Raw genomic sequence first — 27,825 nt, 5'->3', positions numbered from 1 at the left:
TGCTTTTAGACTGGAGTAACTCCATGATGCCAACACCCAGAATGACAGAAACAAAACTTAACTCAACAGCAAATGAAACGATCCTCCAGCGATGGGAGGGATTATTGTCTCAAACATCCACAATGAGATACACCTGAAGAAAAAACTGGACTTTTAATTGAGTGGGTAATGTCTGTGGTGTACCGCCTGTTAAAAACTCCTCCTGAAGCTATTGTGGTAAGTTCATATTTTCAAAATGAGTTAATTTACAATGTGTAGCCTACACATGAACATGTTGATATAATAAAACTGTGAATGGGAAGTGTCAGAGGCTCCTGCTACTTCCCCCTCCTAGCTCAAACCAGGAATTACTTAATGGTGCATTTTTTTTGTAATGACAACAAATTGACTAATTGTTTCCTGGTGAAAAGTCAGCCAAGTAAGTAGATTAAACAGGCAAAGAAAATGTTTTGATCTTAAATTACATAACAGTAACTTCAGAAATTACTGTTAAAAAAGCACATTATTGGTCTTTTGTTGGGACTTGAGTGACATGTGATGGGAAAGTAATTTAACACAGTCTTTTTTTGGTAACAATTTACTTTGATTATATATCCAAAATACATTCATTATATATCTATAAGCATTTCATGAATGTGTTCTAACAGTTCCAAAACACATTATTAAAGGTTAATGAAATGTATCCATAGCATTGTGCCTTCATATAATGCTATGCAAGAGCTCTTTAGGTAGATGCATCGTTACCATGAAGGCATCATGTCACCAATATACCGAGGTAACGTGTGTTTTGTAAAATGGTAAAATGTGTTTCATATTGGATGTTCAGTGGATATTCGGTTTTCTCTTATCAATAATTATTGAACCAAGCATGCCATAACTATGAATATGGTATATTCTGAATTGGGGGGTGGATGGAGAGTAATCCACACCATCTAATAAGTAGATGATCCTGATGAAGGCTGTTGTAGCCGTAACACAGTGTTTTTTAAATTATTGCCATGTATAAGCCATAAAACAATAAAGGTTTTTGAAATGTTCCACTATATGAGAATGCCCTGATTACTTCTGGAAGGTTGTTTGCACAAAGGCATTGTTTACTATCCAGCATCAACTTCTTTTTGTTCAATAGTATTTTGTCACCTGATCAAAGAGTACCATATGGATTAGCCATAAACCAAAGAACCGCTCCTCTCCTGTGGCTCTCTCTTTTAAGTATTTTTGCCTTTCAATCTTCAATAGTTCTTACACAAAGCCATGAATATAAAAATGCTATGTTCTGAATCAGGGGAGGATGGGAAAAAAAATCACAGCTTTATTTATTTGTTGAACTCTCCCCCCAAAATGTTCCATCTTTCAATCTTCAATAAACTCTTACACAAAGCGTGCCATGACTAAGAATATGTATTATAATATGTATATCCAGATATTATTGAAGATGTGTTGATGGGTGGGGGGTATTTTGCTATGAACTGAGATGTATTGCACATATAGGTGGTTTATTTTGTATAAAACAATTTTACATGTACAATAGATCTCCAGAGCATCTTTTGTTTTACCTAATGTCTGGCAACATCAAATTTGACCATTTATGAATGGATGAGGATCTAGGTATCGCATTTGTTTAATTTTGAATGCTTATAAAAGGTCATATGTAGAAACTGAGTGTTGCATTTTTGATGTCCGTCTAAAATGACCAACCATGCTGTGTATCATGTTCCTAAAGAACTGGATTACTTCAGAGGGTCAGATCGTTTCCATTGCTGATTGGAGATCTCAGGGATTTTCCTCAGTCATGCCAAGAGCTGGGTCTCAATTGACACCTCATTCCTTATATAATGCACTGCGTTAGACCAGGGCCCATAGGGCTCTAGTAGCAAGAAGTGCACAATAAAGGGAACAGGGTTCATTTTGTGAGACAGCCATGGTGTGACTGATGATCAAACGGCCGCTTGATGATGCAGATCTGAAGCAAAATAAAAGGAAGCTCACATTGGGCTTGCAATGCAGGAAGCTATAGGCCCCATATAGTTTATTCTATAGGAATCACCGGGGGAGTAAACCTCTGACAAAACTATGATACAATATACAGTGGGGCAAAAAAGTATTTAGTCAGCTACTAATTGTGCAAGTTCTCCCACTTAAAAAGATGAGAGAGGCCTGTAATTTTCATCATAGGTACACTTCAACTATGACAGACAAAATGAGGGAAAAAAAATCCAGAAAATCACATTGTAGGATTTTTAATGAATTTATTTGCAAATTATGGTGGAAAATAAGTATTTGGTCAATAACAAAAGTTTATCTCAATACTTTGTTATATACCCTTTGTTGGCAATGACAGAGGTCAAACGTTTTCTGTAAGTCTTCACAAGGTTTTCACACACTGTTGCTGGTATTTTGGCCCATTCCTCCATGCAGATCTCCTCTAAAGCAGTGATGTTTTGGGGCTGTTACTGGGCAATACGGACTTTCAACTCCCTCCAAAGATTTTCTATGGAGTTGAGATCTGGAGACTGGCTAGGCCACTCCAGGACCTTGAAATGCTTCTTATGAAGCCACTCCTTCGTTGCCCGGGCGGTGTGTTTGGGATCATTGTCATGCTGAAAGACCAAGCCACGTTTCATCTTCAATGCCCTTGCTGATGGAAGGAGTTTTCACTCAAAATCTCACGATACATGGCCCCATTCATTCTTTCCTTTACACGGATCAGTCGTCCTGGTCCTAATGCAGAAAAACAGCCCCCAAGCATGATGTTTCCGGATTGACTGACCTTTGTGTTTTAAAGTAATGATGGACTGTCATTTCTCTTTGCTTATTTGAGCTGTTCTTGCCATAATATGGACTCCTCAACTGGCAGCGTCATTAAAACACCAGTCTCAATGTCAACAGTGAAGAGGCGATTCCGAGATGAGTTCCTCTTTCCAGTGTTTGGGATATAAAGAAGGATGTTATCTAACTAAATGACACTACATGTTATACCTGGGACCCTTTGGATGACATATCAGAGGTAGATTTTCAAAAAGAAACAAATATTTAATCGCTATTTGTGAAATTATGAAACCTGTGTAAATCGGACAGTGCAGTTAGGTTAACAAGAATTTAAGCTTTCAAGCGATATAAGACACTTGTATGTACCTAAATGTTTAATAGCCATAATTTTTAGGATTATTTATTTGAATTGCGCGCCCTCCAGTTTCAGTGGGACGCCTAGCCCTAATTAACTGCAACTGCTTTTGGGATTGTCATGGCACACTTTGTGTAAAGGCTATTGAAGATTTAAAGTTGGAAGATCATTTTTTTATTGAAATGTTAACAACAAAATAAGTCATGGATTTTTCTCTACCCTCCCCTGATTCAGAATATATCATTTCCATAGACATTATACACTTTGTATAAGAGCTATTGAAAATTAAAAGCCCCCCAAAACAAAAAACTAAATTTAAACAACAAAAAAGCATTGCATTTTTCTCCAACCACCCCTGAGTCAGAATATACCATTTTCATAGTCATGACTTGCTTGGTTTGGTTCAATAGCTATTGACGAGAGAAAACCTAATAACCCCTGAATTTCCAATATAAAACCAATTTTACCTCGGTCACCATTATGGCTGTTCTCAAAAGTGTGCTTCTGCCGTACCAGTGTTGGGGCTCTATTCAATCCATATCGCGGAAGTTCAGCTTTACACCATGATTGAAATTTCAAGGCAATGTTCCCATTTTAGCAGAGACTGCATTCACGGTAAACACTGCATATGTCGGCTCAATCTGACATTACCTTTAGATTTCAATTGCTGAATCTTGAACTCTGACATTTTACAGATTGAGTAGAGCCCCTAGTGAATATGCCAGTATAGCCCACACCACATTTGAATAACGTGTAATTCATTAAAATGTGTAATGAATGCGTTATGGGATATGTAGTGCTTTTGGAAGGTATTCAGACCCCTTCTCTTTTCCACATTTTGTTACATTACAGCCTCATTCTAAAATGTATTAAATTATTTTTTTCCCTCGTCAATCTACACACAATACCCCATAATGTCACACCCTGGTCGAAGTATATTATGTTTGTCTTCATTTATTTGGTCAGGCCAGGGTGTGACATGGGTTATTGTGGTGCGTTTTTGTCTTGGGGTTTTGTGGGGTGTCTAGCATAGTCTATGGCTGCCTGAGGCGGTTCTCAATCAGAGTCAGGTGATTATCGTTGTCTCTGATTGGGAACCATATTTAGGCAGCCATATTCTTTGAGTGTTTCGTGGGTGATTGTTCCTGTCTCAGTGTTTTGCATTCACCAGATAGGCTGTATAGGTTTTCACGTTCCGTTTTGTTGTTTTGTATTTTCGTGTGTCATCTTCATTAAAGATGTATCGTATTAACCACGCTGCATTTTGGTCCGACTCTCCTTCAACGGAAGAAAACCGTAACAGAATCACCCACCACAACTGGACCAAGCGACGTGGTGACAGGCAGCGACAGCAACAGCAGCGAAAAGAGGAATGGACATGGGAGGACGTTATGGACAGCAAGAGTATGGACTATACTACTTGGGAGGAGATAGACAGGTGGGCGGTCGACCCAGAGAGAGTGTCGGAGCCCGCCTGGGATTCGCTGGAGCAGTGCGAGGAGGGCTATAGGAGAATGGAGTTGAAGAGAAAAGCACGGCGGCGCAGAAGGAAGCCCGAGTGTCAGCCCCAAAAATTTATTGGGGGGGGGGGGCTCAGGGAGAGTGTGGCAGAGTCAGGGTTCAAACCTGAGCCAACTCCCCCTGTTTATCGTGAGGAGCAGCGATCACAGGACTTCTGGACGTGGGAGGAGATATTGGACGGAAAAGGACCCTGGGCACAGCCTGGAGAATATCGCCGCCCCAAAGAAGAACTGGAGGCGGCGAAAGCGGAGAGGCGCTGGTATGAAGAGGCAGCACGGCGATGCGGATGGAAGCCCGAGAGTCAGCCCCAAAAATGTATTGGGGGGCTCAGGGAGAGTGTGGCAGAGTCAGGGTTCAGACCTGAGCCAACTCCCCCTGTTTATCGTGAGGAGCCAAGTAGGAGACCAGAACCAGAGCCGGTGTTGGAGGTGAGTGAAACAGAGACTGTGAAGGAGTTAATGGGGAAAGTGGAGGAGAGAGTTGCTAGGTTGGTGCTTTAGGTACGATATTCGCCCGACGGAGTGTGTCGGGGATTTGATGGCACCTGGGTCAGCGCTCCATACTCGTCCTGAGGTGCGTGTTAGTCGGCTGGTGAAGATTGTGCCAGCCTCACGCACTAGGCCTCCTGTGTACCTACCTAGCCTTGCACGTCCTGTGCCAGCCCTGCTCTCATGCTCTCCAGGACACCTTCACGGTCCGGTCCATCCTGTGCCAGCTTCACACACCAGTCCTCCGGTGGCAGCTCCCCGCACCAGGCTTCCTGTGCGTGTCCTCGGCCCAGTACCACCAGTGCCAGCACCAGGCCTTCAGTGCGCCTCACCTGTTCAGCGCTGCCAGAGCCTTTCTCCTCTCCAGCGCTGTCGGAGTCTCCTGCCTGTTTAGCGCTGCCAGCGCACAGCCAAGACAATACAGGAGTGGCTTCGGGACAAGTCTCTGAATGTCCTTTAGTGGCCCAGCCAGAGCCCGGACTTGAACCTGACCTAACATCTCTGGAAAGACCTCAAAATAGCTGTGTCATGACGGTCCCCTTCCAACCTGAACCAAATCCAACCCAATTGCAGGTGTGCCAAGCTTGTAACATCATACTCAAGAAGACTTGAGGCTGTAATCACTGCCAAAGGTGCTTCAACCGAGTACTAAGTAAAGGGTCAGAATTGTAAAAAAAAAATGGGTATTGGTGTAGATTAATAATTGAAAAAAATTGAATAAAAAAAAATCCATTTTAGAATAAGGCTGTAATGTAGCAAAATGTGGAAAAAGTCAAGGGGTCTGAAAACCTTCCGAATGCACTGTATAGTCAATGTAAATTGTTACCCTTTTTTCTTTAAGTAATGACATCAATGTGTTATGTTTTAAATCCTAAAACAATCTTGCTCCAGTCCAGTGTTGGCTATAATGGTGAATGTACATGTGCAGCACATATTTACATGGTATTTTCATCTCCTCTAGACTCAAGTCAAAGAAGGCCACATTTTATACATAATTCTATGAAGATTCAACAATGCCAGGCAAAGGGACAAATAGGTCCAAACTGGCTGAGCTCTTAGTGGCATACAACTTTAAAGTTGTGTGTTCTGCATGCTCTGTCAAAGAGAACGAAATCACATACAGCCTAAAAGCAGTCGAACACCAATGCAGCAGAGAACTTCTATTGGCTAAAGGCAAAGGTACTTGCAAATGGAGGCCTGTTTCCTGCCGCCCTAAATTTACAAACCCCAGCCAGTATAATGTGTGTTGGTACTTTGTGGAGGGGTCTGGGTGTTCAAAGCACAGGAACCGCTGCACCTTCGCAAGGAGCCTTGAGGAGGCTACCATGTGGAACTTTTTAAAGCACCAGAAGATGGATCACAGCACGTTAATTAGACTGATAACTCAGTCAGAGAGTATCGCTGTCCAACAGCAAAACCCAGCCGAAAAAATTCTCACTGAGTTCTCAGGGGAATTTCAAGAGCTCTGTCAAGACTGCTTCTGTGGCACTCCAACAAAAATTACAGGTAAACGGTGGAACAACACTTGCTCAGCGGATACAGCCCATGTCTGGAGCCCAGTCTTGGTTCATCACCTGGCAGAAAATCAGGGGAAAGAAGTCTACAATCAGATCAGGCCTCTTCCTTCAGTCTTCCCTTTCCAGTACTCCAACTATTTCATGCAAGGTATGCCCTGTTGGCACGGCCCCAGCCAGTGGCAATTATTGCACAGCAAGGTGGAATTGGCTGTATGGCGAGCAGAGGCACGTGGGGAGTGGAGTCGCCAGGAACTCTTGCAGCTCTCCCAGGAAAGGCAATGGCAGAGGCAACAGTCGGCTCAAGACGTAGTGCCCGCCCCTAAACTGCAGGCGGCGATCTACTGCAAGGCTTGCTTCATAGCCCTCTCTTCGCAGGAGAGCTTTTTTAAACATTGTGCCTCCTTGGGGCACTCCCAGATGATTTCTGGGGACACAACCACGGAGTGGAAACATCGTCCCCCACCTCACAGCCACAAAGCAGAGTTTTGGTTTTGCGACAGGTAAACATGTTTTTGTAAACAAGGAGAGACACCTATGTCTGCGAACACTGCAAAGCCTAAAAGTGCAATCTGTATGAGAGATGCATATGTAAACAGCCCTTACTGTCTATAAGTGATCAATAAGACATTTTCTTAAAAACAAACAAACATGGGGTATACATTTCATTTGTTTAATAACCAAAAGCAGCAAGACATTTTTACAGATTGTGCCTCTAGCGTCTCATTATAGTTTGCACTGCCATTTCGTCTCAGGCCTGACACATGTGAATATGGCACCAACTGCGTGAAAGCTCACTCTGTGGAGGAGCTTGAAGAGTGGCTAATGCGAGCCGAAGAGGACAAGGTGATGAGGCGCAACATAAAGGCTCAAGGCCTCATGTCCTACAGGGAACATCTCTTAGAGGAGTACAGACAGAGCAGCAATGAAGTGCAAATTGTAAGTCATCATAGTTCAGATGAGCAGCACATTCAATCAAGAGATTCAATCAAACCTGCATTTGAGTAAACCAAGTGAGGCTAATAATTCATGCTTATTGTGTGAAAAAGAACAAAGCAGTAGTGTCATTAAAAAATAACATTTTGCAGGAACTACTGCACATAATGATTTTAGCAGTGCGGGTTTCTGCACTCTTGAGTAGTTACTATTAAACAGAGAACTGATCAAATAGCCAATACTTTACTTAAAGCCAACTGGTATAATGCATTTTATATGATTGTAATACATTGTAAGACATTGTCCTCCTGTGCAATGATTGCTTAGATATTCTACTTGCTACTACTGTACATACAGTATTATCCAACTTGGTTTACTATAACATTTTAATTGTCCCCAAGCAACAAACTAACTATGACTTAATTTGACAGATTTCAGAACAAGTTGATGATGTGAGTGTCACTTTTGATGGGAATTTGTGTGTGGAGTGTGTGGAGACTGATGCCGAATTAAAATGGAACTTCCAGATCAAAACAGAGGTAACAGCTAGCTAGTGTACTAAGTAGTGTACTCTATATGGCTAAATAACACATTGGTTTACTTTCCCTGTAAGCAGTGTCATAACACTCCTGTGACGATCTGAAGGATCAGGTTACAGTGGGTCTGCTCTACAGCGTGCTCTCTCTAGTAGAGGGGGAGATCGGGAAGTCTGCTGTTATGACGGTCATAAAATATGCTGCCTCTATGCTCTGTAGTGTTCGTGATTGGACTGTAAATTGTGGAACACAGAGAAACAATTGGACAATCAAAAGTTTGAATAATTAAACAATATTTCTATTTTTGAGAATGTAGGAATGGTCCATGGGTATTTAAAGAACAATCCTGTCAAAGTTGTTTAATTTGGGGCGGCAGGTAACCTAGTGGTTAGAGCGTTGGGCCAGTAACCAAAAGGTTGCTAGATTGAATCCCCAAGCTGACAAGGTTAACATCTGTCATTCTGCCCCTGAACAAGGCAGTTAACCCACTGTTCCTAGGCTGTCATTGTAAATAAGAATTTGTTCTTAACAGACTTGCATAGTTAAATACAAAATGTGGTGACCTTATGAAAGACAGGAGACCCACATGACTGTATCTCTGGTTGTGTACACCTTCAAATTATGGGGTTTAGATCTGATAGTTGTGTAAAATATATGATTAAATATTTAATTATTTGTGAAAAGATGAAATGTGATGTTAGCCTTCTAAATAAGATTATGGATTTTCATATAATATTTAACTAGTCAGTGGCCACACCCCCGTGAGCCCAGACATCACATTAGGCTTCATAGAACCACCTCTTCTTCCACAGAGTATAATACCCACTTCCTACAAAATGTACATTAAGTCCCCACGTTGGAATGGCTACAATTCTATAGGCCATCAGACCAGAAAATATGGAGCTGACGCTACATGTTAAAATGGTTAAGAACTTCAACTCTATAGGCCCAGGAGACAAGCCCGTCGATCACTACAGAATAAGAGCAAATCCTAGACGTAGAATTACTAGTCTGCAGTTGGAAATGATTTAAATCTAGTACGAGAATACCTACAACTGCTGAAGCATCTATCCTATGCAATGACCATCTGTACGCCTGACGTATCCATTACAACATACACTAAACAGAGCCACTGAGAATGTGACAACTACGAAAGACATTGTGACTTCTGGGGAAGTTAACCAGAGACTCTCTGATGAACTGACTCTCCAAGAGATGGACCGGCGATTTCAACAGAGAAGACAACAACGACATACGGGCGTAAACATATACATTGCAATTCTTTTCAAATGAGCGGCCGTTCATGTGTACAGGATTAGCATTTCAATTGATATAATTAGCAACTGTGTGTAATGAATCCATTTAGTCTTTCCCACTTTTTATCTGTCCTTACACCTTTCCATTGTTTACCAAGCCATCATACCTTGCAATGAACTGGGGCCCAAGATTCAAGACAATATCCTGGGGAAGTTTGTGTGGTCAAAAGACATGGGTAATCATGAGGTCTCCATCGCTGAAGACAACTTGGGTAAGGCAATGAAATGGGCTGCCTTGGAGAACTGATCAACGACCACCAGGATAGTGGTAAGCCCTTGGGATGGAGGTAACCCTGTGATAGAATCTGCGGACAGGTGGGACCAGGGCCGGCAGAGGTTGGAGCAACCCAGGAGGTCGCTGCCGTGAAGACTTGCTTTGAGCACAGGTGGAACAGGCCGCAGCAAAGGATCTCACATCCTCAATCATGTTGGGCCACCATAATTTCCACCTCAGGAACTCCAGTGTCCGATTAACCCCTGGATGCCCAGTTAATTTAAAGGAGTGTCCACATTGTAGTACTCGGGAACTAGCTGAACGCGGAACGTAAAGTCTGTTAGTGGGTCCCCTGCTGGGGTCAGGTTCTAGGGTCTGGGCTTGTCGAACTGTAGTCTCAATACTCCATATCACAGGAGCCACAATGCTGGAGCTGGGGATGATGGGCTCGGAGTCCCTCTCCTTGTTAAAGACATCATGTTGGCGGGACAGGGCATCTGATTTCTGATTCTTTGATCCCGGATGATAGGCTAGTGTGAAAATGAACCTGTTAAAAACAGAGCCCACCTAGCCTGGCGAGCTTTCAAACTCTTGGCTTCTTGAATGGAGACCAAGTTTTTATGGTCCATCCAGATCACGAAAGGATGAGGTACCCCCTCCAACCAGTGTCTCCACCCATCAAGGGCCCACTTAACTGCCAAGAGCTCCCGGTTGCCTACATTGTATTTGCGGTCATCTGGCGAGAACTACTTGGACAGAAAGGCGCATGGGTGCAGTTTCTTGTCCTCCTCGTTCTGCTGTGAAAGGACTGCCCCTGCTCTGGTGTCCAAGGCGTCCACCTCTACCACAAAGGGACAAGTAGGATCAGGATGAACAAGGATGGGTCCAGAGGTGAAATGTCCCTTGAACTCCGTGAATGCCCTGTCAGCCTCGGGAGTCCAGCAAAAACGGGTCTGGTACTTGCGGATTAGGACCCTGAGAGGCGCTACCACTGCACCAAAGTTGCGTATAAAAAGCCTATAAAAATTGGCAAACCTGAGGAACTGCTGGATCTGCTTGAGTGAGGTGGGGCGGGGCCGGTCCGCAACCGCCTCAACCTTTATGGGTCCATTTGAATGCCTGTGGTAGAGATAATGTTACCCAGGAAGGAAACTTTGGATACGTGGAACTCACACTTCTCTATCTTGACATATAGTTGGCTCTGCAGGAGGTGTCTCAGAGTTGGCAGATGTGCAGAATGTGTTCCTGAATGGTTTTGGAGAAGATCAGCATGTCATGGAGGTAAATGAAGACAAACCGATTCAACATATCAGTGTCATCTGGGGAATTAGAGGGGAGAATGAAACTTGCCTCCAGCGACTCCCGGATGGAATAGTCCAGGCCTGCTGCTTCAGGTGCCGAGAGGGAGTACAGACGGCCCCGGGGAAGTGTGGAGCCGGGTTGGAGTTCGATGGCACAGTCGTATGGACGATGGGGTCAAAGTATTTGGGAGGGAGAGCGGAAAAGTCTTGGTCTTCAGTGGATGCAGGAGGACATGGCAAGGCTCTGGGTGGGGGTCTTAGACATTAAGTCTGGCAGTCTTTACCCCAGTCTAGTAGGTGTCCTATAGACCAGGAGAATAGTAGGTTATGTAGCACTAGTCAGGGGTACACTAGGATAAGGGGGTTCTCGGGAGCAGCGATCAAAATAAAACTAAGTCTCTGAGTGGTTCACCTCAACCTGCGAAAGGGCTTGGTCTGATATTCCACCTGACCGGAGCCAATGACCGGAGCCAATTCTACCTGACCATAGCCACCTGACCGGAGCCAATCTGCAGAGGGATGGGACACTTCACGCAGGGGATTTGTAACTCTCTGGCGAAGTCCTGATCAATTCAATTATATGCGGCCCCGTAGTCCACGAAGGCTTGAATCTGGTGCTGACAGTTGTCCTAGTGGAGGGTTACGGGTAATGACAGAGAGTGACTGGGTAGCAGGGAGGTAACTGCACAGCTCGTCAGGGTCTCCCCTTATCCTGGCAAGCCCTGGCATTTCCTTCATTTCTGGGCATGTAGCACGGAGATGGCCGAGACCTCCGCAGTCCCATCTTTATGGGCTCCTCAATGCTGAGTTCGGGGGGCTTGGGGTGCTCAGGAAACCAGTATACTGGAGTGGTGTCAACATCAAAAAATGTTCTCGGCGGCGGTTGTCCATCCTAATTGCCAGCGTTATCAGGGACTCGAGGTCCTCACACAGTTCCCGAGAGGCCAGTTCATCCTTGATGGAGTTAGACAAATCCTGGTGGAAAGTGGTTTTGTCTCATTCGGATTCGCATTTATCGTCAAGTGATTGAGTATTACACCTAGGCCTGTACTCTGGAGCGGGATCGAATTGGAGGTGGAGGGACCGTCATGGTCTTCGGGCGGTGTGTCACATCATCATGGGACTGAGCTTGATGTCATTGCAAGCAATCTCAACGCTGTGCGTTACAGGGAAGACATCCTCTTCCCTCATGTGGTACCCCCCATGTGGTACCCTCATCCTGACATGACCCTCCAGCATGACAATGCCACCAGCCATACTGCTCGTTCTGTGCGTGATTTCCTGCAAGACAGGAATGTCAGTGTTCTGCCATGGCCAGCAAAGAGCCAAGATCTCAATCCCATTGAGCACGTCTGGGACCTGTTGGATCGGAGGGTGAGGGCTAGGACTATTCCCCCCAGAAATTTCCGGGAACTTGCAGGTGCCTTGATGGAAGAGTGGGGTAACATCTCACAGCAAGAACTGGCAAATCTGATGCAGTCCATGAGGAGGAGATGCACTGCAGTACTTAATGCAGCTGGTGGCCACACCAGATACTGACTGTTACTTTTGATTTTGACCCCCCTCCCCCCTTTGTTCAGGGACACATTATTAAATTCTGTTTGTCACATGTCTGTGGAACTTGTTCAGTTTTTTATGCCTCAGTTGTTGAATCTTGTTATGTTCATACAAATAATTACACGTTTAGTTTTCTGAAAATAAACGCAGTTGACAGTGAAAGGACGTTTCTTTTTTACTGAGTTTAAATACAAATAGGCCTAACCTTCTGGTAGATGGAAAGCCTATGCCTACCTGGAAGAATGATATCATGATTATTTGCATCACTCCAGTGGCCATTTGTTTAGCAAATTCCGTCTCATGTGCAACAAACACAGCTAGCCAAACAACTGTGCTAGGTGCCTGTGCACATCAATTAAAGTCAGGTCAAGCTTTACGGTGAAAGTACCCTAAAAAAAATCCACATTTCTTAGATTTTTCCTAGACCTCAAAAGTGGTCTCCTGATGTGGTTTAAGCGTTCTTAAGAACTTAGAACATCCAATTTTGTTGTTTTTCTATTACAAAAGTGTGACTTTAGGAGCATATTGGAAAAATCTGAAACCTGTGCATATCTGAGTTGACAGACTCATTTATCTGTTTCAATAGTAGGCCTATTATTGGCCTACTTTCACCGTAAAGCTTGACCTGACTGTGAAAGACCAATATGGGATTTATCATTTTAGGTCATTAAGAGTGTATGTCCCGGTTTCTCACAGATTTTTTTTCACACAGGGAGCCTTTCCTTCAGTGGGACAGGCCGTTTGGTAAATTTTGGGCAAAATTTGAGTATTCCCACTTCTCCAGGCACTATTACACCACTCAATGTGGTTGTTTGAGCGAGAAAGACACAGAGGAGAAATAATCAGTAAAAAAGCACATCCCCTTCAAAATAGCCTTTTGAGTTAGGTGTCAGCCAGAGTAGTGATTGGTTACACTGCCTACTATACCAATTTCTCTGTATAATATAAGCCACAACTTTCAGAGATCCCGCTCTGGAACTTTGGCACGTACAGTATTATATGTTTAAAGGTACAAAATGTAAGAATTCTTCATTCAACTCATCGGTCCTTGTCACGGATGGACTAATGCAGCATACGACCACACCGGGTTCCACTCCTATCAGATAAAAACAAGAAGAAGCTAAAAAAACATTGCCTGATCCAACGAATCCCGGTTCCTGTTGCGTCAAACAGAGTCATGATTTGTCGCAAGCAGCAAGAGTCCAGGGCCCCATCCTGCCTGGTGCCAATGGTACAGACGGGTGGCGTAATGATGTGGGGAAGGTTTTCCTTGGCACATGTTAGATCCCTTGATACCAATTGAGCAATGTTTCCATGCCCCCAAGAATTCAGGATGTTCTGCACACTCCTTCAAAACTTGAGATGTCTGTGGCATTGTGTTGTGTGCCACAACTACACATTTTAGAGTGGCCTTTCATTGTCCCTGGGGGCGGCCCGTCAGGAAGTCCAGGATCCAGTTGCAGAGGGAAGTGTATAGTCACAGGGTCTATGTGATGAGCTTTGTGGGTACTATGGAGTTGAACACTGAACTGTAGTCAATGAACAGCATTCTCACATAGGTGTTCCTTTTGTCCAGGTGGGAAAGGGCAGTGAGGACACAAATACAGCTCAAGATCAAATTCTATTGTAGAAATATGTTTGTCACTGCCTTCAATTCTGCTTCGCGAGAGTCCTAACATTCACCTCTGTGACCATCTGATGGCAGAGTCAGGATTTGGTGTAAGCAGCATGAGTCCATGGCCCCATCCTCCCTGGTGTCAATGGTACAGGCTGGTAATGCTGGTCTAATGGCGGGGGAATATTTCCTGGTCCCTTTATTTAACTAGGCAAGTCAGTTAAGAACAAATTCTTATCTTCAATGACGGCCTATGAACAGTGGGTTAACTGCCTTGTTCAGGGGCAGAACGACAGATTTTTACCTTGTCAGCTCGGGGATTCAATCTTGCAACCTTTTGTTTACTAGCCCAACGCTCTAACCACTAATAATAATGAGGTCATGCCTCTAATAATAATAATGAGGTCCCACTGGGCACAAATGTCAATGAAATCCGAGATTTCATTGACATTACGTGGAAACAACGTTGATTCATCAGTATGTGCCCAGTGGGGTGGCTCCAGCTAAGTGTACATTTTGCTGTTCGTGATGTCTCCACTTTCATTGTTTATTTAATGTCATTGGTCACCTGTGCATTTTGCCTGTGTCTTCACAGAGACTACTTGCACATGTAGCATTACTGAAACAGGAACCTGGAGCCTCCTTCTCCCTGGATGAAAACAGTCCTGAGCCCTGCACTTACTCCACTGGTGAACAGTTATGTAACTCAGACATGACCTATGACATCACTGTGTCCTTCAAATCCAACAACCCGGGTCTTTATGAACAGTGGTTGGTGTTTGACTTCGACATGAGGCCAGTCCTCCTACAGAAACTCAAAGTTAAAGTCAGACAGCAGCCATCCCCTAACCTCCTCGAGGAGCCGCCTGAGGATTTTGGGCGCCCATCCCAGAATCTGGAACACTGGCATCGGGGGAACAGGGTCATCGTCCCATGCATGGACAAGACAGAAGTACAGGAAGAGCTTCTGAAGGAGTACAAGCCCCCTCAGATTAGCTTGCAGTATAAATCGCTTGATGACAGCAACACGGCCATGAATCACCAGAACTACAAAAAGAAAATGCACAGCTTCCTGTACACAGAGGAGCAGGCAGAAGATCAGATAGTTTCAAGGTAATAACATCATTATTTCCATGGCTTTGTTTTTTAACTAATCATCTCCAACACTATTATAAATACATGTAAAATAAACTACCTGTAAAGTCCAGTTCACATCTAACAGCAGAGACTAGGCTAGATGGTTTTAATGCAGTTTTCAAACAACGTTTGCTTGATCTGAAGCTCTAGTTAGTAAGCGTAAGGTGCTCAAATTTCTCTCAACCAGAGTTTCCGTTAGGAACATGTGTGGTGCTGGACATTTGACCGAAAACATTTTAAATGACAAGACATTTGAGAAATTTACCAGACCCATGCATTGGGTGCGTAACCTGATTAGGTTGTCCACCCACGGTGCTCAGAATGACAGCAATCACATTTAGAATATGTTAATTTATATTAACCGAACATGCAAGTCGAGGATAGACCGATGTGCGGCTCTTCTTACCGAATTCTGATGTGCACTTTGAACATGTTAGAATTGCTGTCCACGTTTACTTTTTTCTCAGCCAACAAGATGAGTAACGCACAGCCAAATCACTAGCCTGTGTCAATCTACTATAGTAGAAAAGTTTAGGCTACCTATTCTATTGGTCAGCTTGTCAAGAAAGAAATGGCCTATTCCAAACAGACTTGGACTGTCCCACAAATTCATACAACCAGTAGGCCTAGGCTACAAAAAACAACAACTTTAAAAACAATGAGTGATGCAACAGATCAGAAGATTTAGCTTAAAAGGTTGAAAAACGGTTATTTCTTCACATTCTAAGCGCAGCAATGCACACAAGGCAATAGGCTAGGTGCGAATGTTTGCACCATAATGCAATTATGGGGAAAATAGTTGTCAGAAGGGCTCTGCACACAATCTGTTAGAACTGTTGAGAGACTAAATCTAATTGGCTACTTTGATGTAAGGTGAGACATGCCTCATAATATGTACATTGAACAAAAATATAAACAAAATGCAGCAGTTTCATAGATTTTACTGAGTTACAGTTCATGTAAGGAAATCAGTCGATTGAAATAAATAAATTAAGCCCCAAGCTATGGATTTCATATGACTGGGAATACAGATGTGCATCTGTTGCTCACAGATACCTTCAGAAACCATTCAGTATCTGGTGTGACCGACCACCATTTATTTAACCAGATAAGTTAACTGAGAACACATTGTAATTTACAGCAACGACCTGGGGAATAGCTACAGGGGGATGAATGAGGCAATTGTAAGCTGGGGATGATTAGGTGACCGTATGAGGGCCTGATTGAGAATTTAGCCAGGACACCAGGGTTTTAACACCCCTACGATAAGTGCCATGGGATCTTCAGTGACCACAGATAGTCAGTACACCCATTTAACGTCCCAGCCGAAAGACAGCACCCTACACAGAGCAATGTCCCCAGTCATTTCCCTGGGGTATTGGGATATTCTTTTTTGGGAACAGAGGAAAGGGTGCCTCCTACTGGCCATCCAACACCACTTCCAACAGCATCGGAGTATGCAGGCCATAATATAACTGGGACATTTTCAGGAACTGTGTACAGATCCTTGCAACATGGGTTCCTGCATTATCATGCTGGAACATGATGTGATAGCGGCAGATGAACGGCATAACAATGGGCCTCAGGATCTCAAATTACCATCGATAAAATGCAATTGTGTTCATTGTCCGTAGTTTATGCCTGACAATACCATACCAATAACCCACAACCACCATTCGGCACTCTGTTTACAATGTTGACATCAGCAAACCAATTTGCCCGGTACAGTTGAAACCGGGATTCATCCATGGAGAGCACACTTCTGCAACATGCCAGTGGCCATCAAAGGTGAGCATTTTCCCACTGAAGTTGGTTACGACACTGAACTGCAGTCAGGTCAAGACCCTGGTGAGGACAACCACCACGCAGATGAGCTTCCCGAGATGGTTTCTGATAGTTTTAACATTTAATTTTCTGGCAGCAGCTCTGGTGGACATTCCTGCAGTCAGCATACCAATTGTATGCTCCCTTAAAACTTGAGAAATCTGTTGCATTGTATTGTTTAACAAAACTGCACATTTTAGAGTATTGTCCATGGCACAAGGTGCACCTGTGTAATGATCATGCTGTTTATCAGCTTCTTGATATGCCACACCCGTCAGGTGGATGGATTATCTTGGCAAAAGAGACGTGCTCACTAACAGGAGCATAAATAAATGTGTGCACAATATTTGAGAGAAATAAGCTATTTGTGCATATGGAACATTTCTAGGATCTTTCATTTCAGCTCATGAAACATGGGATCAGCTCTTTACATGTTGCGTTTATATTTTTGTTCAATATATTACAGCGTTCAGGTTTCAAACAATAAAGTAGGATATATGTTTTCAAAATGAGTACTGCCTCCAGCTCATTGCAAAGTAGTATGTGACGTGCTGATGAAGCATGCCTTCCATTGCTGTTTGATGCTGCGTTCAAAACAACTGGGAATTCGTAAATCTCGACTCCCGACTTCAGTGCATTCAAGGCAACTGGGGAAAAAAACTCTAAAAAATCTATTTGAACGGTCTTCCAACTCGGGAATTCTGGCCTCTTTCTAGTGCTCCGACATGAAGATCACTGACGTTATGATTTGACCTCGTATTTTTCCAAGTTTCCAGTGTCAAGCACCATACAAAGCTGCAGTAGCAGCTCTTGCACTATCTGACAGATTTTCCACTCAAAGGCTCTGCATACGCGTGTGAGAAGTAAGATCCAAAATGAACATAAGCTACTGTACACACAGCAATTACATTTTTCCGTTAAATTATGCTAATTAACCTATAGACCGATAAGCATGACCAGTCAAATGTATTTCCATCGACTGGTATTTCCATCAATGAATAGGCTAAAAAGCATGACTTCGCAATGTCATTTTTTATTCTCCTAATTTTATTTATCAGCTTTTAGATTTAAAAAAAAATCAAAATGTGGTTATTACCGGCTAACGGAAACCCTGCTCTCAACTCAGAGTATGCCCTGTCTCCGGTGAGCAAGTGGCTGCTTGTGTTACATGATACTCGCTTGCTACAAAAAGTGGCAAATTTCTTTCAAAGTTTTATCATGTCATTCATTGTAAAGTGTCAATGTTACTGTGGAAACAGTCTCAGCCACGCGTCTTGTATTTTTGATCTGTCTAGTTTTATCTTGTCTCTCCTAATGTTAGATGTGAACACGACTTAAGTCTCTTCATTGCCTTTCGGGTTTTAGACTCAATGTTCGAGGGACCATCACCTTGTCTGTGACCCTAGACGACCCTCAGTTCGGAATGAAGATGGCTCCTCTAGGGGAACTATTCTGTGCCGTCTCAGTCCCTTATACTCTAACCCCAGACAGCCCAGAGGGTTGGGTGCTTAGGCGAAGCGTCCAGTCAGCTCTCATAGCACCAGTATCTTCAGATAATAAAAGTCATAAGGTCTACGAAGCCATCATCCTCCGAGATGCCACAAGTGAGAATAAAATGCACTTGCAGCTGTCTAAAAGATGCTGCTCTGATCTGAAGCTCCAAAGCAATGAAACATATGAAATGGAGGTCCAGTTCCACCTGAATCGTCTGAAGTTCTGTGAGATGCACAAAGCCATAGATTTCCTTCCAGACACAGAGAGAGTATTGCCAGACTTCAGGAACTGCATTGTCCCTGTTAATGAAATTGAATTTCCCAAAGTCAATGCAAAGCAGCATGCAGCCATTGATTTCATCGTAGGGGACTCAGATGGAAGAAGTGTGGCACCACTCCTCATTTATGGACCGTTTGGGACTGGGAAAACCTTCACGCTTGCTACGGCAGCCAAAGAGCTGGTACGGCAGCCACACACCAGAGTACTGATCTGCACCCTCACCAACAGGTAATGACTCCAGTGTTCTATATAGATTCACTTACATTGAGTTGAATTTTCTAGAACTTGACTACAGTGCATTCGGAAAGTATTCAGACCCCTTTACCTTTTCCACATTTTGTTACGTTACAGCCTTATTCTAAAATGGATTAAATAGTTTTTCCACTCATCAATCTACGCACAATTCCCCAAAATAACAAAGCAAAAATAATATTTTTTTTCATATTTAAAAAATAAAATAAAATAATGAAATAGCACAATGAGATAAGTATTCAGACCCTTACTCAGTACTTTGTTGAAGCATCTTTGGCAGCGATTACAGCTTCAAGTCTTCTTGGGTATGACGCTACAAGCTGGGCACACCTGTATTTGTGGAGTTTCTCCCATTCTTCTCTGCAGATCCTCTGAAGCTCTGTCATGTTGGATGGGGATGCTTCACAGCTTTTGTTAGGTCTCTCCAGAGATGTTCGATCGGGTTCAGGTCCAGGCTCTGGCTGGGCCACTCAAGGACATTCAGAGATTGGTCCCGAAGCCACTCCTGCGTTGTCTTGGCTGTGTGCTTAGGGTCATTGTCCTGTTGGAAGGTGAACCTTCCTCCCAGTCTGAGGTCCTGAGCACTCTGGTGCAGGTTTTCATCAAGGATCCCGATGTACTTTCCTCCATTCATCTTTCCCTCGATCCTGAGTCTCAGTCCCTTCCGCTGAAAAACATCCCTACAGCATGATGCTGTCACAACCATAGTGCCTGGATGGTGCCTGGTTTCCTCCAGACATTCAGGCCAAAGAGTTAGCATTCAGGCCAAAGTTCAATTTTGGTTTCATCAGACCAGAGAATCTTGCTTCTCATGGTCTGAGAGTCCTTTGGGTGCCTTTTGGCAAACTCCAAGCGGGATGTCATGTGCCTTTTACTGAGGAGTGGCTTCCGTCTGGGCACTCTACCATAAAGGCCTGATTGGGGGAGTGCTGCACAGATCACAGATGGTTGTCCTTCTGGAACGTTCTCCCATCTCCACAGAGGAACTCTGGAGCTCTGTCAGAGCGACCATCAGACTCTTGGCCACCTCACTGACCAAGGCCCTAGTCCCCTGATTGCTCAGTTTGGCCAGGCAGCCAGCTCTAGGAAGAGTCTTGATGGTTCCAATCTTCTTCCATTTAAGAATGATGGATGGCATTGTGTTCTTGGGGACCTTCAATGCTGCAGAACGTTTTTGGTACCCTTCCCCAGATCTGTGACTCAACACAATCCTGTCTAGGAGCTCTTCTTCAATTCCTTCGATTCTTCAAAATAGCCACCCTTTGCCTTGATGACAGCTTTGCACACTCTTGGCATTCTCTCAACCAGCTTCACGTGAAAGGCTTTTCCTTTTTCCAAGGCTTGTCCTTCCCTCTTCGGTCCAACTCATCCCAAACCATCTCATTTGCGTTGAGGTCGAGTGATTGTGGAGGCCAGATCATCTGATGCATCACTCTATCACTTTTCTTCTTGATGAAATATCCCTTAAATAGCCTGGAGGTGTGTTGGGTCATTGTCCTGATGAAAAACAAATGATAGTCCCACTTAGCGTAAACCAGATGAGATGGCGTATCACTGCAGAATGCTGTGGTAGCCATGCTGGTTAAGTGTGCCTTGAATTCTAAGTAAGTCACTGAGAGTGTCACCAGCAAAGAACCCCCACAACATCACACCTCCTCCTCCATGCTTCACGGGGGAACCACACATGCAGAGATCATCCGTTCACCTACTCTGCGTCTCACAAAGACACAGCAGTTGGAACCAAAAATCATACATTTTGGACTCATCAGACCAAAGGACAGATTTCCACCGGTCTAATGTCCATTGCTCATGTTTCTTGGCCCAAGCAAGTCTCTTCTTCTAATTGGTGTCCTTTAGTAGTGGTTTCTTTGCAGCAATTCGACCATGAAGGCTTGATTCACACAGTGTTCTCTGAACAGTTGATGTTGAGATGTGTCTGTTACTTGAACTCTGTGAACCATTTATTTAGGCTGTCATTTCTGAGGCTGGTAACTCTAATGAACTTATACTCTGCAGCAGAGGTAAGTCTGGGTCTTCCTTTCCTGTGGTGGTCCTAATGAAAGCCAGTTTCATCATAGAGCTTGATGGTTTTTGCAACTGCAATTCATGTCTTAAAGTAATGATAGACTGCAATTTCTCTTTGCTTATTTGAGCTGTTCTTGCCATAATATGGACTTGGTCTTTTACCACAAATTAACTTTAGCAAGAAAAAATTCCACAAATGAACTTTCAGCAAGGCACACCTGTTCATTGAAATGCATTCCAGGTAACTACCACTTGAAGCTGGTTGAGATAATGCCAAGTGTGCACAAAGTTGTCATCAAGGCAAAAGATGGCTATTTTGAAGAATCTCAAATAGAAAATACATTTTGATTTGTTTAACACTTGTTTGCGTACTACATGATTCTGTGTTATTTCATAGTTTTGATGTCTTCACTATTTTTCTACAATGAAGAAAATTGAAAAATAAAGAAAAACCCTGGAATGAGTAGGTGGGTCCAAACTTTTGACTTGTTCTGTAGATATGTGTGTGCGTTTCCAAATCATGTCCACTCAATTGAAATTACCACAGGTGGACTCCAACGAAGTTGTAAAAACATCTCAAGGATGATCAATGGAAACAGGATGCACCTGAGCTCAATTTCGAGTCTCATAGCGAAGGTTCTGAATACTTATGTAAATAAGGTATTTCTGTTGTTTTTTTGTACTTAGAAAATGTGCAGAAACATGTTCAAACCTGTTTTCGCTTTGTCTTTATATTATTTCCATAATAAGCTATTGATTGATGATAGAAAAAATTATTTCATCAATTTTAGAATATTGGCTGTAGCGCAACAAAATGTGGAAAAGGGGTCTGAATACCTTCCGAATGCGCTGTGTATGTTCAGTCTTACATTATGCAATTAGTTGACATGCAGTCAATTCAGGAAGTTATTTTAATGTAATATTCAAGTTAAAAAACATTTCAAATTAGAAAATGTGCAGAAACATGTTCAAACCTGTTTTCGCTTTGTCTTTATATTATTTCCATAATAAGCTATTGATTGATGATAGAAAAAATTATTTCATCAATTTTAGAATATTGGCTGTAGCGCAACAAAATGTGGAAAAGGGGTCTGAATACCTTCCGAATGCGCTGTGTATGTTCAGTCTTACATTATGCAATTAGTTGACATGCAGTCAATTCAGGAAGTTATTTTAATGTAAAATTCAAGTTAAAAAAAACATTTCAAATAAATAGCTAAGTTTATTGAGAAGTCATTGAAAATATATGTATTTTTACTCATTATTCAAGTTTACAGTACTTCTTCAATTTGAATTGACCCCAGCTCTGAGTTGACAGGCAAGAATTGTTACATAATAGTGCTTAAAACTGTTAATAACATATGTGAGATTTTTGTAAACATTAGATTTGCAACAAAATACTTTTATTTGACCTTTGTGTAATGATTAAGATAGCACAGTTAGGTCATAGGGCTATCATGAGTTTGCTCATCAATCATTTGAATTGTGTAAGCCTCATATGGGTTTGACAGTTATAAATTAACATTTATAAGTATTATGCCATGTATTAATCCCAATGTTAATACACAGATTTGAATCCAAATGTTAACACACACACACACACACTTGTAGTTGCAATGTACCTGCTTTTTAATTACTGGTGCAACATACATTTCATCAAAAAGTAGGGAGACCAGTTTTCCATTCTGGTTTTAAGGACAGTCACATTTTAGTGGAACTGTTAAATGGTAAGCATAGTTAACCCTTCTCTTTCTCTGGTCAGCTCTGCAGATTTGTATATCAAAGACCATTTCCATCCATATGTCAACTCTGGACACCCTGAGATGAAGCCACTGAGAATAAAAGCAAATAAACAAGGGGTTCTAGTAAGTTCTACGGATGAGATCACACAGAAGTACTGCCTTCTATCCAAAGACGGTCAGTTTTTTCTACCTCCTACCAAATCTGCTTTGGATCACCACAGAATAGTCATAACAACTACTGCAATGGCAAGACACTTCAATGACCTAAAGCTTTCCGATGGCTACTTCACCCACATCCTGATTGACGAAGCCTCCCAGATGCTCGAATGTGAAGCCCTAATGCCCCTTGGTCTGGCAGGGCCAGTAACTCGGGTGGTTCTAGCTGGAGATCACATGCAGATGGGACCAAAACTATTTTCAACTGACGATGACCAACACTCCAATCACTCTTTGCTGAACCGCCTGTTCCACTTCTATCAAGGCTGTGAAAGTAGTACAGCTTTGAAAAGCAGAATATTTTTTCACGAGAACTATCGCAACACAAAAGAGATAGTAGAATTTGTGTCCACTCACTTCTACGTTGGCAAGTCGGATGCCATCAAGGCTGTTGGTAATGTTCCAGCTCATCCGAACAGCCACACTTTGAGGTTTCACCATGTCAGAGGAGAATCCCACTTGGACTCCGCATCCATGTCATGGTTTAATCTTGACGAGGTTGAATGCGTGGTTGAAATAGTGCAAAATCTGCTCAGAGATTGGCCAATCGCATGGGGGAATCATGATCAAAGCTCAATCTGTGTTCTCTCTGAACGATGCCAGGTGAAACAGTTGTTCCTCATAAAAATAAAAAAAATAAATTACCATGCACAGTTTAATAATTCAAATTCATTTGTTGAGAAAATGAGGAAAAACCTCTCAAGTCAATGTTGTGTTATGTCCATAACTTTTTTGGTTGACATTATTTATGTATTCATAGGTTTCAATGATCAGAAAAGAGCTTCAGAAAAGATTCCTTGGCCGAGTGACTGTGGAGAATATATCAAATGTTCAAGGTATTTATCATGAAAACAACTCAAAGATTTGGTCTGGAATTTATTCCAATCGCGCTTTGTGAACTATGCAGCTTTTAAAGGCAATGTTCTTGCATTCGAGCAGACGTCGTTCACAGTAGCTGCATATGTCGACTCAATCAGAAATGAACACATGATTTGTTAACATAATACATCTTTTTGAAATATTTTTGTTGACTTCATTTATTTTATGTTATTTTGATCTTTGTATTGAAACCTTTCTATTCATCAAAATAGTGGGTTGTTAACCATATAACACTTTCATTCTTTCTTGACAGGCAAACAGTTCAGAGCAATAGTAAATTTGATTTGATTTGATTTGATAATGACTGCCGTTCAAACCCGTGACAGCCTTCACCCTCCTGACTCATATTGTGTGGAGTTTTTCAACGATGCTCGCATGCTGAACACAGCCATGACTAGGGCTCAATCCCAGGTTGTTGTGGTTGGAGATGCTGCTGCGCTTTGCTACTTTGGGAAGTGCTCAAGAATCTGGAGAAGCTACATTCACCATTGTATTAGCAAGGGAAGTGCTGAACCGAAACACCTTACCAATGACTTCATTGATAGCGATATCAAGGAAATCTCAAGATTCCAAAGGACAGAATACCTGGATGAGAGCAGCACTCAGTCAGTTATGTTCGATACAGAGAACAACATTGATGCTATTCTCCAAGAACTACAAGAGGAGCAAAACAGGGCACACTACACACTACTGGAACGAAAGAGACTATACGATAGTGCCAAAGTTGAAAGAGATGCCTTGTTGCAGTTGTTGAGAGAGCAGCCCAATGTGTACAAGCGAGGTGAATTGGTCATGGAGAAACATAATGCAGGTTATATCATTCCATTTGACAACCCAACTAACCACATTATCATCAAAGGTAGAGGTAACCTCGGCAAGTCCTTCTGTGGTGATGAAGTGGTGGCCAAAGTAGTTCCTTGTGAGGGTATTCCACAAGGAAAAGTGTTAGGCACCATCAAGGCAGCCGAATCCCGTCGTGTGTTTGCTTGTACCCTTGAAGTTGAAGATTACCAGAAACCCAAAACGAAGACTGAATATCAATTCCTCAGAAAGATTATGGTACCACTCAACACAAACACCACCAAAATATGTACCTTGGTCAGCAAGAAGAGCCACAATTTAATTCCAATATGGAAGCACAATGATGGAGAATGGGAGATTGTCAGATATCAACGACTTGATGAAGAAATCAAACGCAATCATGTATTTATGGTGGAAGTGTTTTGCTGGAAAACGAAAGCAGAAAACAAAGGAAACTATGCCTATCCGTTAGGGAAGGTGATAGACATTCTTTCCATAGGATCATCTTTGGAGGAGGGCTTAAGGATTTTGGATGCAGAATTTAATGTTCAACCGTTGCCTCCCAGCCATGTTTTAGCTGAACCATGTACCTGGAAAGACACCCAAAATAGTAACAGAAAGGACCTCCGAAAGTTTATTACTTTCACTGTTGACCAAAAGAAATCCCTAGACTTGGATGATGCAATCAGTGTCATTGACATGGAAAGCCATTATGAGGTTGGAGTCCACATAGCAGATGTGGCAAGTTTCGTGAATCTTGGCGGTTCGTTGGATGATGCTGCACAAAAACATGGTGCAACATTTTACAGCCCTAGAGAAGAACCCGTTTACATGTTCCCAAAACCAGTTAGCATCTACCACTTGAGTCTCCTGCCTGGTATAGATCGAAAGGTAGTTTCGTTAATGGTAAAAGTGGACAAGGCAACACACAAAATCACTGAAAAGAAATTCCAGCTTTCGCAAATCAAGTCCGATAGAAAGTTGTCTTATGACGAGGCAGAGGACATCATCAGTAAGCGGTCAGGAGAAGAGGCCAAGTTTGATACTTTAGAAGACTGTGTTTCTGTGGCATATCATTTTGCCAAAGTCCAAAGGAAGGCCAGGCTTGGCAAGGATTGGAGCTATAGACGATTGGACGATCACCATAAGCCAGGGAAGAGGAGATCCAGTCAGATGATTGAGGAGCTTAGTGTACTGTTCAACCATTCTGTGTCTGAATTTTTGATCAATGCAAATGAAACCATGTTCTGCACTCCACTCCGATGTCAAGTAAGCCCTGACCCTGACATGTTAGAAGACTTGAAAGAGCGATACAAAGACATCATACCACTGTCCTTACACCTGAGGCACAACCTTGACCATGACATTCAACTTGACCAGGAGGCCATGGAGAGCAAAAGCTTCTACGTGCTAACATCAATATGGAATGAGATCCTGTCAGCTGCCAAGAAAGAGGAAGTTGACACTGACACAATGATTGATCTGATTGGTACAGACGACATCTACCCCCAGCTCCTTCCAGTGATATATGAGTTTAGGAAGTGTCTTGACGAAGCCTACGTCATCCGTTCCAATTCATCCTGGGAAAAGGTTGGGCACTATTCCTTAAAACTTGAGTCATATACACAAGCATCCTCGCCCATACGTCGCTACATGGATATTATCCTGCAAAGGCTTTTGCATTCAGTCCTAAGCGGCACTCCGGTCCAATATTCTCCACAAGAGATTGACATTCTGTGTCAGAAGATTGAAGACAGCTACAAGAAGGCCAATGAGTATGAAAAGAAGGCTGCGATGATATCTTTCGCCATCAACATGAAGAAACAAAATTCTCTGAAGCTAGCATTTGTTGTTGGTGTAGCAGCAGGAGACAGTTTCCAGCTGTCATTTCCGTTCGACAGGCACTCTTTTCCAGAGTGTTTGCCTGTTAGGTACAGAGATTTGCAACCGAAGGATCAACCACTGTACGATTCAAATGAGAACCAAATGACTCTGACATGGAGAAGACGAGTGTACTCAATTGACACTGCCAAAATTCACCAAGAGCTAAAAAAGGTGCAAAATTCAGCTGCCTGCATCAAGCTCCCACAAAAGACTTGGCAAGCCATTGTTAATGCAATGGGCCATGAAAAATGGAACATAGCAAGGTCTCTCATACTAGATGCCACAACAAAGCAAACAGAAAATGTAAAGAGTCTCTCAAAACATGCCAAGGTGGATTTGCTTGAAGCTGGGAATGACTCCTATAGAACTGCACATGGACAAGCTGAAAAAATTGAAATGGAGCACTATGTTGATCTTACCCTACATTTGAAGCCGGGAGACACACTTCAAGTCCAAATGACATCTGAAGGAAAAAAAGGTTATTGGACACCCACTGTTCAGTTGGTGTGCATCAAACCAATATTTGAGGTGTGTGTAGACCATGCCCACAGTCCTATCACATGCTTTTCCAAACGTGCAGACTGTCCATCCAAAAGTGAATATAGCAACGCAAGAGAGTATGTGAAGATCTGGCGACCACTTTGTGAGATGGAGTCTGCAGACAATGCTGTGGATGAAAGTGACAGCATAATAATTGAGGACCTGAAGCTGAACTTGAAGCAAGGGAAAAACAGACTGAAAGGAAGTTTCGAACTTCCACTCAAATACATTAAAGAATGGGCCATTGAATGCAACCTTAGCAAGTGCTTTCTGTGCATCCGAAAAAGGGGATTGAAACTGACTTCAATCCCTGACCAATCAGAGGAAGTAGTCGACCCTAAGAATTACACATGGGTGGCACATGGTGTTACAACCAACTTTGAAGAACCAAAAAACAACCAAAATCAAGCCAGAAAAGTGCACTTCTACATCAACCACTTGCCAATGGATACCATTCCAGAGTGTGTCTACCAGAGAAAGACAACATACACAGTTGAGATAATCCCAAAGCTTCTGACAGACGTGCAAGTATTAAATTAGTATGCAAAAAAAAGAGATTGATCAATTGTCATTGAACAAATGTATTACCGTTATTATTTAAGTCTCATTTAAGTCTTCAAAATGGTGCTT

The 27,825-nt window shown here is 42.7% G+C and overlaps 2 protein-coding genes across 4 annotated transcripts; both read left to right on the top strand.

Moving 5' to 3' along the window:
• Positions 1-117: 117 nt before the first annotated feature.
• Positions 118-24,361, top strand: LOC121839972 (helicase with zinc finger domain 2-like). 3 transcript variants are annotated; one of them, XM_042300662.1, is made up of 9 exons: positions 118-216; positions 6,095-7,150; positions 7,403-7,586; positions 8,015-8,122; positions 14,718-15,235; positions 18,449-19,084; positions 22,896-23,694; positions 23,852-23,927; positions 24,224-24,361. In XM_042300662.1, exons 2-9 carry the CDS (start codon positions 6,147-6,149, stop codon positions 24,256-24,258), a joined length of 3,360 nt encoding a protein of 1,119 aa, XP_042156596.1. In that variant the 5' UTR covers positions 118-216; positions 6,095-6,146; the 3' UTR covers positions 24,259-24,361. The 3 variants fall into 3 exon arrangements, with proteins under 3 accessions (XP_042156596.1, XP_042156592.1, XP_042156597.1); XM_042300658.1 differs by lacking the exon at positions 24,224-24,361 and having other exon boundaries at positions 23,852-24,023; XM_042300663.1 differs by lacking the exons at positions 6,095-7,150; positions 7,403-7,586; positions 8,015-8,122; positions 24,224-24,361 and having other exon boundaries at positions 124-216; positions 23,852-24,023.
• On the top strand, positions 24,271-27,748 carry LOC121839971 (helicase with zinc finger domain 2-like). Its single transcript, XM_042300653.1, has one exon. The coding sequence runs from the start codon at positions 24,271-24,273 to the stop codon at positions 27,733-27,735; it is 3,465 nt and encodes a 1,154-aa protein (XP_042156587.1). The 3' UTR covers positions 27,736-27,748.
• Positions 27,749-27,825: the final 77 nt, after the last annotated feature.

Source organism: Oncorhynchus tshawytscha, linkage group LG02 (genome assembly GCF_018296145.1).
Source record: "Oncorhynchus tshawytscha isolate Ot180627B linkage group LG02, Otsh_v2.0, whole genome shotgun sequence".
In the NCBI taxonomy this organism is placed as follows: Eukaryota; Metazoa; Chordata; class Actinopteri; order Salmoniformes; family Salmonidae; genus Oncorhynchus; species Oncorhynchus tshawytscha.
This window is presented reverse-complemented; position numbering and strand designations above follow the sequence as displayed.

Bases quoted from the DNA above. Each gene is read 5' to 3' on its own strand.
- LOC121839972 (XM_042300658.1), top strand. From the start codon at position 6,147: ATGCCAGGCAAAGGGACAAATAGGTCCAAACTGGCTGAGCTCTTAGTG. The intron at 19,085-22,895 runs GTAATGACTCCA...TTCTCTGGTCAG, and splicing joins ATCTGCACCCTCACCAACAG to CTCTGCAGATTTGTATATCA. The intron at 23,695-23,851 runs GTGAAACAGTTG...ATGTATTCATAG, and splicing joins TTCTCTCTGAACGATGCCAG to GTTTCAATGATCAGAAAAGA.
- LOC121839971 (XM_042300653.1), top strand. From the start codon at position 24,271: ATGACTGCCGTTCAAACCCGTGACAGCCTTCACCCTCCTGACTCATAT.